We start from the raw sequence: 18863 nt of genomic DNA on the forward strand, positions 1-18863 counted from the left end.
TTTAGACATATCTCTAAATATACTTACCATATGCAAAAACATACTTCAGTACAATTATGTTGAATGAATTTTGAGTTGAAGGGGATACATTATTTCCCAATTAAAAGCTTAAGGCTAAATTTATGTCGTTACCAATTCTGCAGATGCTGAAAGAAGATTTTACAGAAATAAGATGCTTACATTTAATATCAAAATGCAGTGGACATTGTTTTTGTATTAAATATGTAGTGACACTTAATGTGCTGCTTGCAAACCATGCATTATTACGATTATGTAATCTTTGTAATATATATGTTACCGCATTGATGTTATGATTTCTGTATTGTAAATAAATTGTTCTGGGAATCAGTGCTGTTTTCCATTTACTCTTTTGTTGACAAATTGTGTGTTTATTTATACATTCTAAGAAATACTATTGAAAAAGATGAAATAGTAATAAAGGGATGATTGTCTCCTTAAATAAATGTCTAATACACTAACAGATTTACTAATATTCATCAATTTGACTGGTTTAAGGTAGACTGCAAAATAAATGAAAATGTCTTAAAAACACTTATTTCAAGGAAAAATCACAAATGTACATTCCTCGAACTCTCAACAAATATTAACCAGAAATGTTCAAATTGACTTGTCTAGCAGTATTTATTAATAAAATGAATCAAAATACATATATTGTGATTATATGGGATATCAAAAGAAGTCTAATGAAAATAAGATTTTTGTTTTTTTTGTTTGTTTAAGTGTTTGTATTTCCCAGGACTTTATATGCATACAAATGCATTTAATATATGTTAAATTTATGTTATTCTAAAGTACGTATATACATGAGGTTGAAATATTTATTGAGAATAGTCAAGGGAAAAAAGTGACAGACCCCTTCAATACCCTACAATTCAAATGTTTAATATTGTGACTAATATTATATTCTGAAAAATATATATTTTGTATTATGGACTTCAATGTGGAATCCTGAAGTGTAGATACAAGAACTTTTGAGTTCTGTGTTGTGCTAGTCAGATTTGACACTCAACAAATCAAAACTCATTCTGTTTTTTCCATTTGGGTTATGAAATAATGACTCACACCACCATAAAGAAAAACAAACAGTTTTGGGCACTGGCCTACTCAATAGAACTACAGGTATGTCTAATGGTTAGAGCTAAAGTAAAACAACAATACCTTTCCAGAAATATACAGAATATAAATTCCTAATCCGAACCTGAATAATAAAAGTAAACTGGAACAGAGACACATTGATGTGCTGACGAACACTGAAGAAAGGACTGGAAAGTTGACCTTACCTTGAGCTCCTTATTTAACAGATTCAACTCAGTGAGCTTAGCTGATGTTTCGATCTCCAATGCATCTAGTTGTTTCTTCAGTTTGTGACACATTGCATCCTTTTCTATTGCACCTCTTGTTAAATTAAACAGTGTTGTAGCTAAAGAATAAAAAGAGATGCAAATATGTGTTAATTTCTCTCTGAGTTTGGGAATACAAAAGCCAGTTAGATTCAACAAAGAAACATACTTCTAGCAAATAATGATAAATGCAATACATTAATTTGAACAGCTAGCTGCATAAAGATTTATACCTTGTTGAAAAACTAAGGGCTTTAATCATGAAAGGTTTCTTATGTAAGGATAAGTCATCTGCTATTATTTAACACTGAGTTCAGGAACCAATTGGGTAACCGTTGCATTCCCAGTTCCTGTCATTCCCAGCAGGTGTGTGTGTTAATGGTGTCTAAGCTGACAGAGTAGAGAGCGAGGGATACTTTTTGCACTTGATTTGTTTACGGCTTTTTAGGTCCAGAGGGGGGAGACACTCTGCGGAAAAATACTGGCCATCAAGTACAACATTACATTACATGGCCAAAAGTATATGGACACCCCTTCTAATTAGTGGATTTGGCAATTTCAGCCACACCCATTGCTGAAAGGTGTATACAATCAAGCACACAGCCATACAATCTCCATAGACAAAAAATAGCAGTAGAATGTGCCATACTGAAAAGCTCACTTTGCCAAAGTCAGTTTGCAAAATTTCTGCCCTGATACAGCTTCCCTGGTCAACTGTAAGTGCTGTTATTGTGAAGTTGAAACCTCTCAGAACAACAACAGCTCAGCTGCGAAGTGAAAGGCTATGCAAGCTCATAGAACAGGACTGCTGATTGCAGAAGGGCGTAAGCGTAAAAATCGCCTGTCCTTGCAGCAATCGTTAATGAGTTCCAAACTGCCTCTGGAAGTAACGTCAGCACAATAACTGTTCATCAGCAGCTTGATGAAATGGGTTTCCATGGCCGAGCAGCCACACACAAACCTAAGATCACCATGCGCAATGCCAAGTGTTGGCTGGGGTGGTGTAAAGCTTGTTGCCACTGGATTCTGGAGCAGTGGAAACACGTTCTCTGGAGTGATGGAGTGAAAGTTGGAGTGAAAGTTTGAAACAAGTGGAGGCCATTCAACCCATCATGCTCGTTTGGTGTCCATTAATACTAAACTAAGTGATCCAAATCCTATCCAGTCTATTTGTGAATGTTCCCAAATTTTCAGCTTCAACCACATTGCTGGGGAGTTTGTTCCAGATTGTAACAACTCTCTGTGTGAAGAAGTGTCTCCTGTTTTCCATCTTGAATGCTTAGAAGCCCAATTTACATTTGTGTCCCCAGGTCAGTGCGTCCCTGCTGATGTGGAAAAGCTCCTCTGGTTTGATGTGGTCAAAGCGTTTCATGATTTTGAAGACTTTTAACAAGTCCCCACGAAGTCCTCTCTGTTCCAGGGTGAAAAGGTTCAGTTCCCTCTGTCTCTCCAAGTAGGATGTTCCCTTCAAACCTGGAATAAGTCTGATTGCTCTCCTCTGAACTGCCTCTAGAGCAGCGATTTCTTTCTTGAAGTGTGGTGCCCAGAACTGTACACAGTATTCCAGATGAGGTCTAACTAGTGCATTGTACAGTCTTAACATTACTTCCCTTGTTTTAAATTTGACACTTTTGACAATATACCCTAGAATTTTGTTTTCCTTTTTTATTGCTTCCCCACATTGCTTGGATGGAGAAAGTGAGGAGTCCACATAGACTCCTAGGTCTTTCTCATGCGTTACTTCATCTAGATCTGTACCTCCCATAGTGTAATTATAGTGGACATTTTTGTTACCTGCATGTATTACCTTGCACTTGTCCACATTGAATTTCATTTGCCAGGTGTCAGCCCACAACTGAATATTATCTAAGTCCCTCTGAATAGCCTGTGCTGCCAAGATTGTATCTGCTGAGCCACCTATTTTAGTATTATCTGCAAATTTGACAAGTTTGCTAACTATCCCAGAGTCCAGATCATTAATATAGATTAGAAAAAGCAAAGGCCCTAGTACTGATCCCTGTGGAACTCCACTAACAACCTCACTCCAGTTAGAAGTGACTCCTCTCATCAACACCCTCTGTTTCCTATACATCAACCAGTTCATAATCCATCTACTTACATTACCCTGAATGCCTACAGCTTCCAATTTGAGGATCAGTCTTTGGTGTGGAACCTTATCAAAAGCTTTTTTGAAATCTGAGTATATCATATCATATGCTTTCACGTGATCTACAGCTGCAGTTGCATGTTCAAAAAAATGTAGTAAGTCAGTAAGACATGATCTGCCTCCTCTAAACCCATGTTGACTATCTCCAAGAATATGGTTTTCATTGAGATGCTCCTCTATTTTCTGTCTAATCATTTTTTCCAACATTTTACAGGTGATGCAGGTGAGACTGATTGGTCTGTAATTTCCTGGCTCAGTTTTGTCCCCTTTCTTGTGGATTGGTATGACATTTGCCGTCTTCCAGCCAGTGGGCACATCCCCTGTTCTAAGTGTCATTTGGAATAATCGAGTTAGCGGCCTATAAATAATTTCCCTCATTTCTTTAAGTACTGTTGGAAATATCCCATCTGGCCAGGTGATTTGTTTGTTTTTAATTCTGCTAGTCCCTTTAGTACCTCCTCCTCATTTATCCTGATCTCTCTTAGGGTTTGACTGGACTGATTGTCAACCTGTGGCATGTCATCTGTTTTTTCTTTTGTAAAAACCTCAAGAATGTGGCTGTTATAATGGGGGATTTCAATTTCCCAAACACAGACTGGGAAAGCCCAGTTGGGACTACAGAAGCAGAAATAGAAACGGTTGAGATGGTAAATGACTGCTTTCTAACTCAATTTGTCATGGAACCAGCCAGAGAGCGCGCATGCATTGACTTGATCTTTTCAAATGACCAAGATCAGAGGGACACTAGTTAGAGAACCAATGGCAAACTGATCACAATATGGTTAGCTTTGAGGATTTCTTTCAAAAAACAAGGACCAAGTTTAAAACAATGGTCTACAATTTTAGAGAAGCAAACCTTGAAGGTATGAGGCAGCACTTAGAAGACTGGAGCACACTGGATAGATTCAGTTGAAAATGGATGGTTATATTTTAAGAATATACTACTTGAGGCTCAGGAGAAATTTGTACCCGGACCAAAAAACATTGGCCAAAATGGTTTAACAGAAAAATATCAAGAGAAAGAAAATGTTGTATAGCACATACAAAAGGGATGGAGACAAAAGAAAATACAAAGAATATGTTCTGCAAAGAGATCTTAAGAGAGGGATGAGGAAAGCAAAGAGGGAAATAGAAAGAAACATAGCTCTTGGAGCTAAAACTAATGCAAAGAGCTTTTTTCAATACTACAACAGCAAGAGGTCAATAAAGGAGGAAGTGAAACAGATAAAGGGCAAAAATTGAAGTATCTTGGAAAATGAACAAGATGTGGCAAATGTTCTAAATGAGCATTTCACATAGGTTTTTACAAAAGAAAAAACAGATAACATGCCAATGGTTAACAACCAGTTCAGACAAATCCTAAGAGAGATCAGGATAAATGAGGAGGAGGTACTAAAGGGATTAGCAGAATTAAAAACAAACAAATCACCTGGGCCAGATGGTATATTTCCAACAGTACTTAAAGAAACGAGGGACATTATTTTTAGGCAGCTAACTCAAATATTCCAAAAAACAGGGGATGTGCCAACTGACTGGAAGATGGCAAATGTCATACCAATCAACAAAAAAGGGGACAAAACTGAGCCAGGAAATTTCAGACCAATCAGTTTCACCTGCATCACTTGTAAAATGTTGGAGAAAATTATTAGACAGAAAATAAAATTAAAACCATATTCTTGGAGATAGTCAACGTGGGTTTAGACGAGGCAGATCATGTCTTACTAATTTATTAGAATTTTTTGAACGTGCAACTGCAGCTGTAGATCATGTGAAAGCATATGATATGATATACTTGGATTTTCAGAAATCTTTTGATACGGTTCCACATCAAAGACTGATCCTCAAATTGGAAGCTGTAGGCATTCAGGGTAATGTAAGTAGATAGATTATGAACTGGTTGATGTATAGGAAACAGAGGGTGTCGATTAGAGAAGTCACTTCTAACTGGAGTGAGGTTGTTAGTGGAGTTCCACAGGAATCAGTACTAGGGCCTTTGCTTTTTCTAATCTATATTAATGATCTGGACTCGGCAGCACAGGCTATTCAAAGGGACTTAGATAATATTCAGTTATATATATATATATATATATATATATATATATACACACACACACAACTGAATATTATCTATGAGAAACTGGTTAAAACACAGCCTACAGTTGAAGCCATAGCACTGACCATCATCATATTCAATGTGAGGGGTGGGCTCACACATCCAACGTAAGTCAGGAGATGTGGTGGAAAAAACGCATTGAGGCTTCTTCTCACACTCGCACGCATTTGCCCAAAACTATTCTGTGTGCACACCCCTCAGGCTGCTGGTTCTTCCGGCGGGAGCGGTATTTGTCAACACATTTTTTAATGTGACAAATCTCACATACCGATGTTTAGAAAACTTGAGAACTATGCAAGTATCACAGTGGAACGGGTCCCACACCCAATCATAGTTCCAAGCCTGAAAAATTAATTCATAATCAGTAAAATGCTCCTCCAGTGTAGAAGATGATCATAACCGTAGTTGGGCACAGATCAGTGCAAACGTTTGCTTTTGTGAAGCAATCTCTCCACTCCCTCTGCCACGCCGTACCTTGTTTTAAACATGTCAATCGCTGCTGGTAATATCAAAGTCTCAGCAATGATGTGTTTCATTGCCATTTCCACATGATAGCTCACCTCATAATATGCTCTCAGTGCCTTCTCGTTAACCGTTATAGCCTTCTTAATGTGCACTGTTCATTTTATAAAATGGCAAGCAAAATTTCTTGCAATTCCCGTAGACTAGCCTATTACAGTTGTTTCAGTGGCTTTATTTGCTTGCTCTGTATAGCTGACATACCGTGGGAGCAAACAAACGTCACACGTCAACTGCACACTATAGCCTAATAATACGAGAGTGACACAAGATGCGTGAGAGTTGACAGGTCTGCTTATTGCTGCTGTTATTATGCAAGGAAGGTATTTTCACATAGCCTAATGCTAATAAAAAAAATGTTGTGTTAGATAAGTATTTTAAAATCAAGTTCAGAACTTTTTGCTACTGCAAAAATTGTCACATTATTTCACATTTAATGTATGTCACATTTTGAATGGGTGGGGGGCGATTAATCAAATTGCGGGTGTTGAGATGCAGGACTCAAGCGTCACATTTTCTGCCAAAGCCCCGCTCTTAGAGGAGAGGAGAGGCTGACTGGCCGTGAACGAGAGGTGCTGAATCGACTGTGCAAAGCACATACCGATCTTTTATGTTTAATAATGAGAGTAAACAAAAAAAATGTTTGGCTGCATTCTGAAACTGTGGCAGGAGAAGTTAAACGCGCCGCCACAGTTAAGTTAATTAATGGGAACCACTGGACATACATACATACATACTGTAGCGTGTCAGAGGGTAGTGTAGCGATCTCGAGCCTCGCTAAGTGGCCAGGGCCTTTTAGTGATGTGGGAAGATCGTTGCAATGTGGAGCGAGAGATCGGGGTTTGAGTGCTTGTCATGGCCACTACACCCAAGTAGTGCTCAAAATTTCAGGAACTAAACACTCTCTGTACAGTGTACCAATACAAAACTATTTTATATTACTGGATTACTCAATTAATCATAAGGGTGTTCTGAACAAAACAAAAATCCAATTGAATTTGATTGGATCTGTGAGCGTCTGAGATCATTAGCCATATTAGTAAGATTCTGCACAAAACAACACTTTGGAATGTTTCTGCCACATTCATATTTTGAAAACAACGGTTACACTACTGTCCATACCAAAATCTACAAGAACCCTCAAAATACATTATACTTACTTGGCATCTTGTTCGCTTTCACATTCAGTAGTCTTTCATTCAGTCGTTTCTGCTCTGGGGCCAATTGAGTGAGTTGCTTTGTGTAATCCTAAAGAACAAAAATAAAAGTTCTGTAACAAGACATCTTAAGCTAATAAAATAGTTAATGTTTTATGAATGTAATCGACTTCCATTAGCAGTGTAACAAAAACATATTAGGTGGAATCACATTACATTAGTTGTAGTCATGTTGAATGAACAGAAGCACTCAAAAGCAAACTGTAATGGCATTATTACTGCACATTCATATACACTCACCTAAAGGATTATTAGGAACACCATACTAATACTGTGTTTGACCCCCTTTCGCCTTCAGAACTGCCTTAATTCTACGTGGCATTGATTCAACAAGGTACTGAAAGCATTCTTTAGAAATGTTGGCCCATATTGATAGGAGAGCATCTTGCAGTTGATGGAGATTTGTGGGATGCACATCCAGGGCACGAAGCTCCCGTTCCACCACATCCCAAAGATGCTCTATTGGGTTGAGATCTGGTGACTGTGGGGGCCAGTCTAGTACAGTGAACACATTGTCATGTTCAAGAAACCATTTTGAAATGATTCGACCTTTGTGACATGGTGCATTATCCTGCTGGAAGTAGCCATCAGAGGATGGGTACATGGTGGTCATAAAGGGATGGACATGGTCAGAAACAATGCTCAGGTAGGCCGTGGCATTTAAACGATGCCCAATTGGCACTAAGGGGCCTAAAGTGTGCCAAGAAAACATCCCCCACACCATTACACCACCACCACCAGCCTGCACAGTGGTAACAAGGCATGATGGATCCATGTTCTCATTCTGTTTACGCCAAATTCTGACTCTACCATCTGAATGTCTCAACAGAAATCGAGACTCATCAGACCAGGCAACATTTTTCCAGTCTTCAACTGTCCAATTTTGGTGAGCTTGTGCAAATTGTAGCCTCTTTTTCCTATTTGTAGTGGAGATGAGTGGTACCCGGTGGGGTCTTCTGCTGTTGTAGCCCATCCGCCTCAAGGTTGTACGTGTTGTGGCTTCACAAATGCTTTGCTGCATACCTCGGTTGTAACGAGTGGTTATTTCAGTCAAAGTTGCTCTTCTATCAGCTTGAATCAGTCGGCCCATTCTCCTCTGACCTCTAGCATCAACAAGGCATTTTCGCCCACAGGACTGCCGCATACTGGATGTTTTTCCCTTTTCACACCATTCTTTGTAAACCCTAGAAATGGTTGTGTGTGAAAATCCCAGTAACTGAGCAGATTGTGAAATACTCAGACCGGCCCGTCTGGCACCAACAACCATGCCACGCTCAAAATTGCTTAAATCACCTTTCTTTCCCATTCAGACATTCAGTTTGGAGTTCAGGAGATTGTCTTGACCAGGACCACACCCCTAAATGCATTGAAGCAACTGCCATGTGATTGGTTGGTTAGATAATTGCATTAATGAGAAATTGAACAGGTGTTCCTAATAATCCTTTAGGTGAGTGTATATGAAGATGTCAATGTCACAAAGAACATGAAATAAGAAAAGTAGTTATGGCTTACTATGACAAAGAAAATGAAAAACTGGTAAAGATCTGAAGATGATGAAATCATAGTCGAAATCTTGAATGCAACTTCTTTAGCAAAACAAAACAAACAAAAAATCTAGAAAAATATATAATTTAAGAACATAAGAAGAACATATAAAAGAACTGCCTCTAGAGCCACGATATATCTTTCATGAAGTGTGGTGCCCAGAATTGTAAACAGTATTCCAGATGAGGTCTAAGTACTGCATTGTACAGTCTTAACATTACTTCCCTGGTTTTAAATTTTACACTTTTGACAATATACCCTAATATTTGTATTTTTATTACCTAAATGTAATACCTTGCATTTGTCCACATTGAATTTCACCTGCCAGGTGTCAGCCCACACCTGAATAACCTGTGCTGCTGAGGCAACTCAACTGTTGAGCCACCTATATTTTCATCATCTGCAAATTTGACAAGTTTGCTAACTATCCCAGACTCCAGATCATTAATATAGATTAGAAAAGGCACAGGCCCTAATACTGATCCTTGTGGAACTCCATTAACAACCTCACTCCAGTTACAAGCAACTCCTCTTATCGACACCCTCCTTTTCCTATACATCATCTACATATGTTACCCTGAATGCCTACAGCTTCCAATTTTAAGATCAGTCTTTGGTGTGGAATTTTGTCAAAAGCTTTCTGAAAATCTAAATCTGAATTCATATCATATGCTTTCACGTGATCTACTGCTACAGTTGCATGTTCAAAAAACTCGAATAAATTAGTATGACATGATCTGCCTCGTCTAAACCCATGTTGACTATCACCTAGGATATTGTTTTCATTAAGATGCTCCTCTGTTTTTGGACTCGCAGGAGGGAATCTTTCAGTTCAGCTTCTCTCTGAATTACATCTAAAATACCAGGAGCTGCAAACGGGGAGGGGACATGTTTCGCTGGCGTGGCTTCCAGAATCGGGAGGCAGCATGAGAGGCACCACAAGCCAATCACAGTGTCTGAAACTGAAGAGAAACAGGAGGGCGGATGCCACAAATAGCCCCTGCAAGAGGCTTCATGGTTGGGATGGTGTTCTCAGGATGATGTGCGTTGCTAGGCTTGTGTCAAACATAGCACTTAGTATTGAGGCCAAAAAGCTCTATTTTGGCCTCATCAGACCATAGAATCTTTTTTCTCCACTTGGTCTCAGTCTCCCACATGCCTTCTGGTAAACTCTAGCCAAGATTTGATGTGAGTTTTTTCAAAAATGGCTTTCGTTTTCTCCCATAAAGGCCACTTTTGTGAAGCACCTGGGCTATTATTGCAGTATGCACAGTGTCTCCCAGCTCAGCCGTGGAAGACTGTAACTCCTTTAGAGTTGTCATAGGCCTCTGGTGGCCTCCCTGACTACTGCCCTTCTCACCTGTATATTCACAGTTGTGCCATATTCTCTCCAATTCTTAATAATGGACTTACTATTATGCTATGGGGCATATTCAATTCCTTATGTCTTATTTCCATTTGTGTCCCTTCTTATATCCTACCCCTGATTGGTGCTTTTGAAGAAATTTATTCCGGATTTGCATTGAATATTACTTCGTCTTCATGATGTAGTTTGTTAGGAACTGTACTAACCAACTGTGGGACCTCCCAGAGACAGGTGTAACCTGAAATCATATGACACACCTTTAAACCTTGGGTTAAGAAAATCCAAGAAGCCGGGGGAATGAAAAAAGTAATGTATTTGTATTTAAGTAATGCTTAAAAAACATCTTGGTCAGGGGTAAAGGTTCAGTTTCGAATCACTTTTGTCGATGAAGACACACGTCTGTTTTCGTTTTAATTGCTCCAACACTGAACTTGTACTATTGGGAAAAGACTGCTCTTTCTTAAAAAGTAAACAAGAGACTATGGTGTTGAATGGCATTTTTAAGTAATTGCAGAATACTGTTTCCTGCCGAGGAACTTGTTCTCCTTCTGCCACTTAGAAAATCTGGCAAATACCCGACTATCAATTTTATTACTCGATTATTTGAATACGTCAAATAGTCTTTAAATAATCGTTGCAGCACTACTGTATGACAATAATTAATATTATTTAGATGTAGCATCAGATCCTGTGTGCAGTGTGACCTTTATTCTAGCATCTTTATAAATATATCCAACAACAGCTTTCTAAACCTCTGTCATTATAAAAAAATAAGATGTACTGCAAAACCTCAAATTGTTGCTGCAGGTTATTGATCTCCATGATTCGACAGTCACGTTTCTGATTGATGAGGTCCAGCTCACTCTTCTGAAACTTCCTCTTACTCTGAACATCACAAAGCCTATCAGAAATCTGTTTCTGTTTATCACCCTGGAAACAAACAAAACAAAAAATGTTAAGATACATTTTCTATTTTCCTCATGCAATTATGTCTCCAAAATAACTGATCAGTGTAAATGAGGATGAAATACTTAAAGGAGTACAAAACAAACTAATTACCTGGCCAGTTGGCTTTTTCACATTTGCACCAAAAACGAATTATAATTTTAATTTCACCAGTGCAAAACCTGGGTGTCACTGGCAACCATCTAATCTGTCCATTTGAATCACACATTCAGAATGTGTTGAGATCTTCCTTCATCCATGCCATTCTATCAGGTAGCACAAACAGAGCTATTTCTGCACTTCAAAATTCTGCTGCAAGGATCTTAACTAAAACAAACAAAAAAACATGAAAATATGACTCTAATATTAGCTTCTCTTCACTGGCTCCCAGTGCGTTACAGGATATATTTCAAAGTTCTCTTATTAGCATTTAAAGCACTAAAGGGACTGGCACCTCCCTACAAAAAATATATTATCAAATACACTACAGTTTGGCCATTGACATTCCAAGAAACCGGTTATTTAGTGGTCCCTGAAATACACAAGAAAACCAAAGGTGGCAAAGCATTTAGTTAAAGGCCCCTGAAAATTTGGAATCATCTTCCAGCCTAAGTAAGAGATCTTGCATATCCAGCCAGACAGATCCAACCTCCATCTTAGCTGTCAAGGCTGAAAACTCATCTTTTTAGTCGTTTTCTAGCCACTATAACCCATAGTGCCGCCGGTGTGCCCTGAACATGCTATGCACAACTGTATTCTGTCCTGCAGGAAATTACTAACATTTCCCAAGATGTCATGACCAATGTCAACTTGCAATTGATTTGAGTATCAGTGTTTTAAAAAAAATTAAAATCAAATGGAATGAAATTTCAATATACCACTTGTAATTCCGTAATACAAGAGAATTAGTCAGGGGTCTGGATACTCTTGCAAGGCACTGTATATGATAATACACTCTGGATTACTACAATGCTTATACAACCAACATTAGATTTTGAACTCAGTTTGATTGTGTATGTGATGAGTAGACATTACATGGCCATGGACTTTTATTACTCCCTAACCTGTTTAGTATGGACTGTTTAAACAGGAAGACTTATCCCACAAAATAACTGGGGAATTACAATGGGAATTAGAATGGAAATAAATAATTTATCTATAAGGGGTCAAAAAAAAAAAAAAAAAAGACTCACTTCTAAATCTTTTGTAGTCATTTTTGTATTACTTTAGTATAAATACATGTTAATTTGGATTCATATGTTGTTTTTTCTGACTTTCACTATGTAAACGAAAAGACACAAATTCACCCATTTTCTCATTGGAAATAGTTAAATTTCAAAAAATCACTGTCCTGGTCACAAAAGCAAAGTTTGTGGGAAAAATAGCCATTTTCTATACTTTTGAGGCATAAGCAATTATGAAATAACACTTACTACCCAGGAACAAAAATTAAGTTACATAGTGTAGTAATAATAATAATAATAATAATAATAATAATAATAATAATAATAATGTATCATCCAGAATATAGCCAGATCGTCCCACTGACCACAGTCTCCAGCTCCATCTCCAGGCTCCTCTTCTTAGCCTTTAGCCTGGCAATATCTTCCTGCTCTTTGTTTCTCTGAGACAGCAGCTCCTGCCTCCGGGTTCTCTCCCACTCTAGCTTTCGCTGATGATCCATCTCCTGCTTAGCTGCCTGTAAGGGAAGGGGGGAAAGCAATATTCAACTTTCATGGCAATGCCAGCTATTTAAGTCTGTAATTTGGTGTTTTTTTGTGTACATGCAGCTACTATAGTGAGGTAAACATAGATTAAAGCATATTGTTATTTCTGCTGTTGTACCCTTAAGCAAGGTCATTTACTAGATTTACTAGACTTTACTAGCTCTAGTAATATCAAAGGGTAACTGTATGTAAAATAATGTGATATAACGATTGTAATTTTAAGACATCATTTTTAGGGCTGTCAAATGAATATTTTTTAATTGCGATTAATCTCAAATTTTCAGTAATTCATTTCCATTCATTGCATATTTAATCACATTAAAATAACATAACATTATATATATGAGTGTAATTCTAGCAGAATGGGTGTAAAATAATCCCAAGGAAATCCTTCAATCAAATCTTGTTTTAATAACATATTCCAGCAATCCAGTACAACATTGTACAATATTATCACTAGAGGTTGACATAGTTTCGTTTTGTGCTTCTTCATGATAAAGGTACAGAGAGGTCATGCTTAACATTTTTTCATTTAACATGGTTTCAGAACAACACATAAAAAAAAAAACAGAAGTATTTACAAGTTGCCACAGACAGAGACAGGTCTACATCTAAACAGAAGGGGGACTAATGCACTGGGAGAGCGTATGTGCAGAGTAATTGAGAATCTTTTAAACTAAAGACCAGGGGGGCAGGGAGCTCTGATAATGGAAGGAAAGAAAACAAAGGGAAACTGCTAGTAGGAAAGTCCTGAAATGTTTGTACCTCAATGGCAGGAGTATAACAAAGATGTTAGACTTAGAAGCCACAGTGCTGGCATGTGACTATGATGTTGTAGGAGTGACGGAAACATGGCTTACAGAAAATTATGGGGATGAATACAATTTGAAAGGATACACACAGTTTAGGAAAGAAAGGCAAAGTCGAAGAGGGGGTGGAGTAGCATTATATGTGAAACATGACACTGAGGCAGAAGAACTCAAATTAGATCCCAGTAACAGAACAGAATCTTTGTGGCTCAAACTTTCGAATAAATGATCCGGAGGATTAGTAATAGGAGTGTGTTACAGGCCACCCAACTTATATATTCAGCTAGATATTGCATTTACAATGTAATCAGGACTGCACGTAACAAGGATGTGGGTGTTATAATGGGGGATTTCAATTTCCCAAACATAGACATAGCCCAGTCAGGACTACAGAAGCAGAAATAGAAACGGTTGAGATGGTAAATGACTGCTTTCTAACTCAATTTGTCAGGGAACCAACTAGAGAGAGTGCATGCATTGGCTTGATATTTTCAAATGACCAAGAATGATTCAGAGGGACACTAGTTAGAGAACCAATGGCAAACTGTGATCACAATATGGTTAGTTGAGGCATTCTTTCAAAAAACAAGGGCCAAGTCTAAAACAATGGTCTACAATTTTAGAAAAGCAAACCTTGAAGGTATGAGGTGGAAGTAATGTTAAGACTTTACAATGCACTAGTTAGACCTCATCTGGAATACTGTGTACAGTTCTGGGCTCCATACTTCAAGAAAGATATCGCTGCTCTAGAGGCAGTTCAGAGGAGAGCAACTAGACTTATTCCAGGTCTGAAGGGAATGTCCTACTCGGAGAGACTGAGGGAACTGAACCTTTTCACCCTGGAACAGAGGAGAATACGTGGGGACTTGATTAAAGTCTTCAAAATCATGAAAGGCATCAACCACATCAAGCTTTTCCAGATCAGCAGGGACACACGCACCCGGGGACACAAATGGAAATTGGGCTTCAAGGCATTCAAGACAGAAAACAGGAGACACTTCTTCACACAGAGAGTTGTCACAATCTGGAACAAACTCTAAAAGCAATGTGGTTGAAACTGAAAATTTGGGAACATTTAAAATCAGACCGGATAGGATCCTTGGATCACTTAGTTATTAATGGGTTATTAATAGGTCTCCTATCGTTTGTAAACTTTCTTATGTTTCTTATGTGTCTTACTGTGTGTTTGTAGAGAAGAAGGATTGATTCTGGACTTTAGAACTTTGATTACGGACTTTGTATTGTTTGCTTATTAAAAATATAATAAAGAAAATGTTCTAACTTTTTTATAGGTATAGTCTTAAACCATACTGACTCCTGGTATAGTTCAGAAGCTAACTAGTCATACAGTTATATAATTCCAAAAGATGGCATAAAATAGTAAAAAGGAATATGGTACATCCCATCAAAAACCTCATAACTGATGCCATAGAGAAAGTAAGCATAGAGATTCTTATTTAGGCATAAAACAAACATGATTACACCCCTTACTTTCCCTACCTATTCTAGAGCTATATAAATAAATGTATTTGACTGACTACATGACTGACTTTCATAAAATTATGAGTTAACACATGAAGCTTTACTCACAATTAGGGCCCAACAGGTATATCGGAGCACCAATATCGGACGATATTGGTCTTTTACAGAAATGTCTATATCGGCACATATTCCACTGATAATGCACCGATATATTTTCTCAAACTATTGGCTAAATCTTTTTCAAATGAACATAAAATCCTTTTGGCAGACTTCAGACAAAAAATAAATACATGTTTATTTGGTGTTACAGTCGTTATTATAATTATTTGCCATTCTTTTCTAACATAGTTATGATGCTTTAGTTTTCGCTGGAAGCTTCCGACTACACAGTGATTCACATGTGCAATGGCGCAGTTCGCACACTACTGAGAGCCAAGGTGAAACAAAAACACACCAATTGAGAAACACAGGGCGTATCAATAAACGTGTTTTACTAAAACACTCATAACCAATAGAAAGTGTTTTTGAACGCTGCATTTGAGTATCCATGGGTTTGATTATTGTTTACTTTCGTCATGACCGAAGATTACCATATACTATAGGATAGATGCGCATTTGTACTGAAAAATGTATCATTTTTCAAAATTCACAATAGCAATTAAATAAAGAAAACAGTAAATATTCCCTGAAGATGTTGACTAGATATCAGCAAACAAAAACTGTCTCTAAATGACAAGCAAGCTTAGATCACAGTAAAACATCTGAAGAAAATTAGTGAAAAATGCACCTTCCAGACAATGTTGGATAAAACAAATTATATTTATGAAACTATTTCAAATCCTACATCATGTTTTGGCTATGATTCATATTGCAATACATTTAACATATATATTAAATAACTTACACTTTCGAGGACATTTTTATATATATTTTTTTTAAAACAAATGCAGTTGTGCTGTGCTGCCTGCGCTATAACCTGTCCCTGTGCGATTGGCAGTATTGAGCACTGAGCAGGACTGAGCAGGACTGAGCAGAACCTGACGTGTGTAAAATCAAAATATAAGCTAGACCAGCACTTAACACTATCATATTATTTGCTGTAATTTATAGAACATGCATATTTTTATATTTTTCCTTTATCCTACCTCATTCTAATTTTATTTATTTATTTTTACAATGTTTAATTTGTGGTTGTTATTTATGATGAAAATTAATGTTAATGTGTATTATGTTAAATGTAAAAATCCTGCCTTCAGTGCATATTTGACAATTTCTCTCTGACAGGGAGAGATTTGAGGAAATGTCTGTATTGGATGCTAACAAAAAAAGTAAATAATAATAATCAGGAAATTTTGCTCTCCAATTATCGGTATTCGTATCGGACCCAAAAAACCTGTATCGGTTGGGCTCTACTCACAATCCTATTATATCCTATTAGTAAATATAATTGGCAGTCACGACATTTAAATTTTCCCTCCCATATATTACCATACTTTTAAAATCATATAACTAGTTTAACTAGGCAGATATGGTAATTTGTTATATCTGCAATTAAAATTTCCTAAAATATACTTGCCTCTTTGCGTTCCAAGTCCCTGAGCATTTCCTCTTCTTTCTGTCTTTCAATTTCACGCTGTTTTTCCAGACGGCACTCCTGTTCAAGCAGCCGCTTCATCTCCTGTTCCTTTATCTCCCTCTCCCGCCTCTCCCTCTCCTCCAATGCCTTCTGTGCAAGGCGCTCCTCTTCCTTTCTTTGTTGCTCTTGTAGAGCCTGCCGGCGCTTCTCCAGCTCTGCATATCCCCGATCGAAGTTCTCCTTTCTTTTGTCCTCAAATGTCACTGCTCATATGGATATGCATAAAAGCAAACATTCAATCATTATTTCTTCTCATGAATACAGAACAGATTTTAGATCATAGTTTGAAAAAAATCTAGATAAGGTAAATGTTTATAACAAAATAAACACATTCCAGACCTGGCAACCTGTAAAAATGTTGAATACCATTTACGCATTTTGACATCAAAGTACGCTGGTACGCAAAATACTGAAAAATAGACATGAAGTTCTGCAAACTTGCACTTATTAACCATGGAGCAGAGACCATCCGGGCTCAAAATATGGAAGATTGACTATCATAACGTCACTTTCCCAGACTGGTAGGCAAGATCCTGCCTCCTTTCCCTCACTCTGTTGCTCACACAAAAAAGGCTACACTATGCACAAAGCTCTCATGTCAGTTTCAATACGAGGGTACCCCAATGCAGAGGTATGGATGCAAGTCAAGCTGAATGAATATTCATTACACATGAAAAAAAGCATCTCAACGTTCATGCATTATGAAGCACTTCATCAGTAGCAGTTAATTTAATTTAAAACTAGCTAGTGAATGAGCTAGGTAACGTTAGTATCGCGCAAAGATGTATTATATTCGCTAGCTAGCTGTATTAGTCCAGAGCCTGCGCTACAGACTTCTATACATCTGCTACAAGGTTGCCTCATTGATTGTAGGCAGGGGTTAAATTGGGCCGGGGCCGTCCAGGGCACATAGGCTTACGACTTTCCTCGTACATTTTCAACAATATAGGCTATATATATATAATTTTTTTTTTTTTTTACACCTCTCGTTCTTACTAATTCAAGCAATGATTCAAAAGCATTGCCTTTGTAACACATAATAAGGTCCGTCCCTAAAGTTTACAAGATTACGTCAGAGTTTCAAAAAATCTTTGACAGCGCCAGTCACGGGGAAAATCGGAGTGATGGTTTATGCACCTGCCACTTTGGCGTGAAGTGTAGTAAGGTTTCTTTTAATTTATGTTTTTTTGCAAAAGGTAGGCTAGGTCTGCGTTAGTCACCATTGAGTCACTAATTAACATGTACAGTAGGCTACCTGTTTGTTGCCACAGGGAGAGATTTGTGAAGCAAAAGCCTATGCTTTTGAAACGTTTTTATTCATGAAAATAAGTCACGAAATTTGGAACTGGACCCCTAGGTCTTCTGAACACTTTTCATTTGTTCTCAAGTACGCCAGCTTACTAGCATGTTCTAGCGCCTAAACGCCTGCTGTTCAAGTCTGTTTCATATCATAGACCAGGGGTAGTCAATAGGCAGCCCTCGGGCCAAATCCGGACTGCCAGACGCTTTTGACTGGACTGCGAGAATAATTTTAAATAACGTTTTATCATATATATATATATATATATATAGTGTGGAACCTAGTCGCGGCAATTCCTGGCTATTAGCCAATACGATGTGATGTATTAATATGGGATGTACTATATAGAGCTAGTAGTGTTCAGTTAAGGCTGGTTTATACTTCTGCATCTGCGTCTCTGCGTACATCTGCGGGCGTCGCACAGCTGTCTGCCAACATACTTGCACGTAAGAGTGACGCGTCCACAGGGGGCAGTTAACACATCGCAATCTACAGAAAACAAAATCCGATTTCTATTGTGCACCTACGATTATGTGGATGTAAATTAACACATACTGTTAATTACGTTATTTTATTATTATTACAGAAACTACACACACACATATAAATTGCATCCTGTATGTGCAGATCTCTATTGTCTTGCTATAGTTGGCTAGACACTTAACACTAGAACATA

The 18863-nt window shown here is 37.8% G+C and overlaps 1 protein-coding gene across 6 annotated transcripts in view; it reads right to left on the minus strand.

The window, feature by feature from the left end:
* LOC136738487 (intersectin-2) overlaps positions 1 to 18863 on the minus strand; it is a 235780-nt gene that overhangs the window by 95017 nt on the left and 121900 nt on the right. For 3 of the 6 annotated variants that reach the window (XM_066698491.1, XM_066698324.1, XM_066698739.1), the window contains 5 exons: positions 16824 to 17093; positions 12783 to 12928; positions 11078 to 11218; positions 7321 to 7408; positions 1302 to 1441 (listed from right to left, as the gene is read on the minus strand). In XM_066698491.1, the coding sequence (XP_066554588.1) occupies positions 1302 to 1441; positions 7321 to 7408; positions 11078 to 11218; positions 12783 to 12928; positions 16824 to 17093 (785 nt within the window). The remainder of the gene's footprint in view (positions 1 to 1301; positions 1442 to 7320; positions 7409 to 11077; positions 11219 to 12782; positions 12929 to 16823; positions 17094 to 18863) is intronic. The other 3 variants (XM_066698568.1, XM_066698407.1, XM_066698655.1) reach the window with 2 other exon arrangements.

This window comes from Amia ocellicauda, chromosome 1, assembly GCF_036373705.1.
Source record: "Amia ocellicauda isolate fAmiCal2 chromosome 1, fAmiCal2.hap1, whole genome shotgun sequence".
In the NCBI taxonomy this organism is placed as follows: domain Eukaryota; kingdom Metazoa; phylum Chordata; class Actinopteri; order Amiiformes; family Amiidae; genus Amia; species Amia ocellicauda.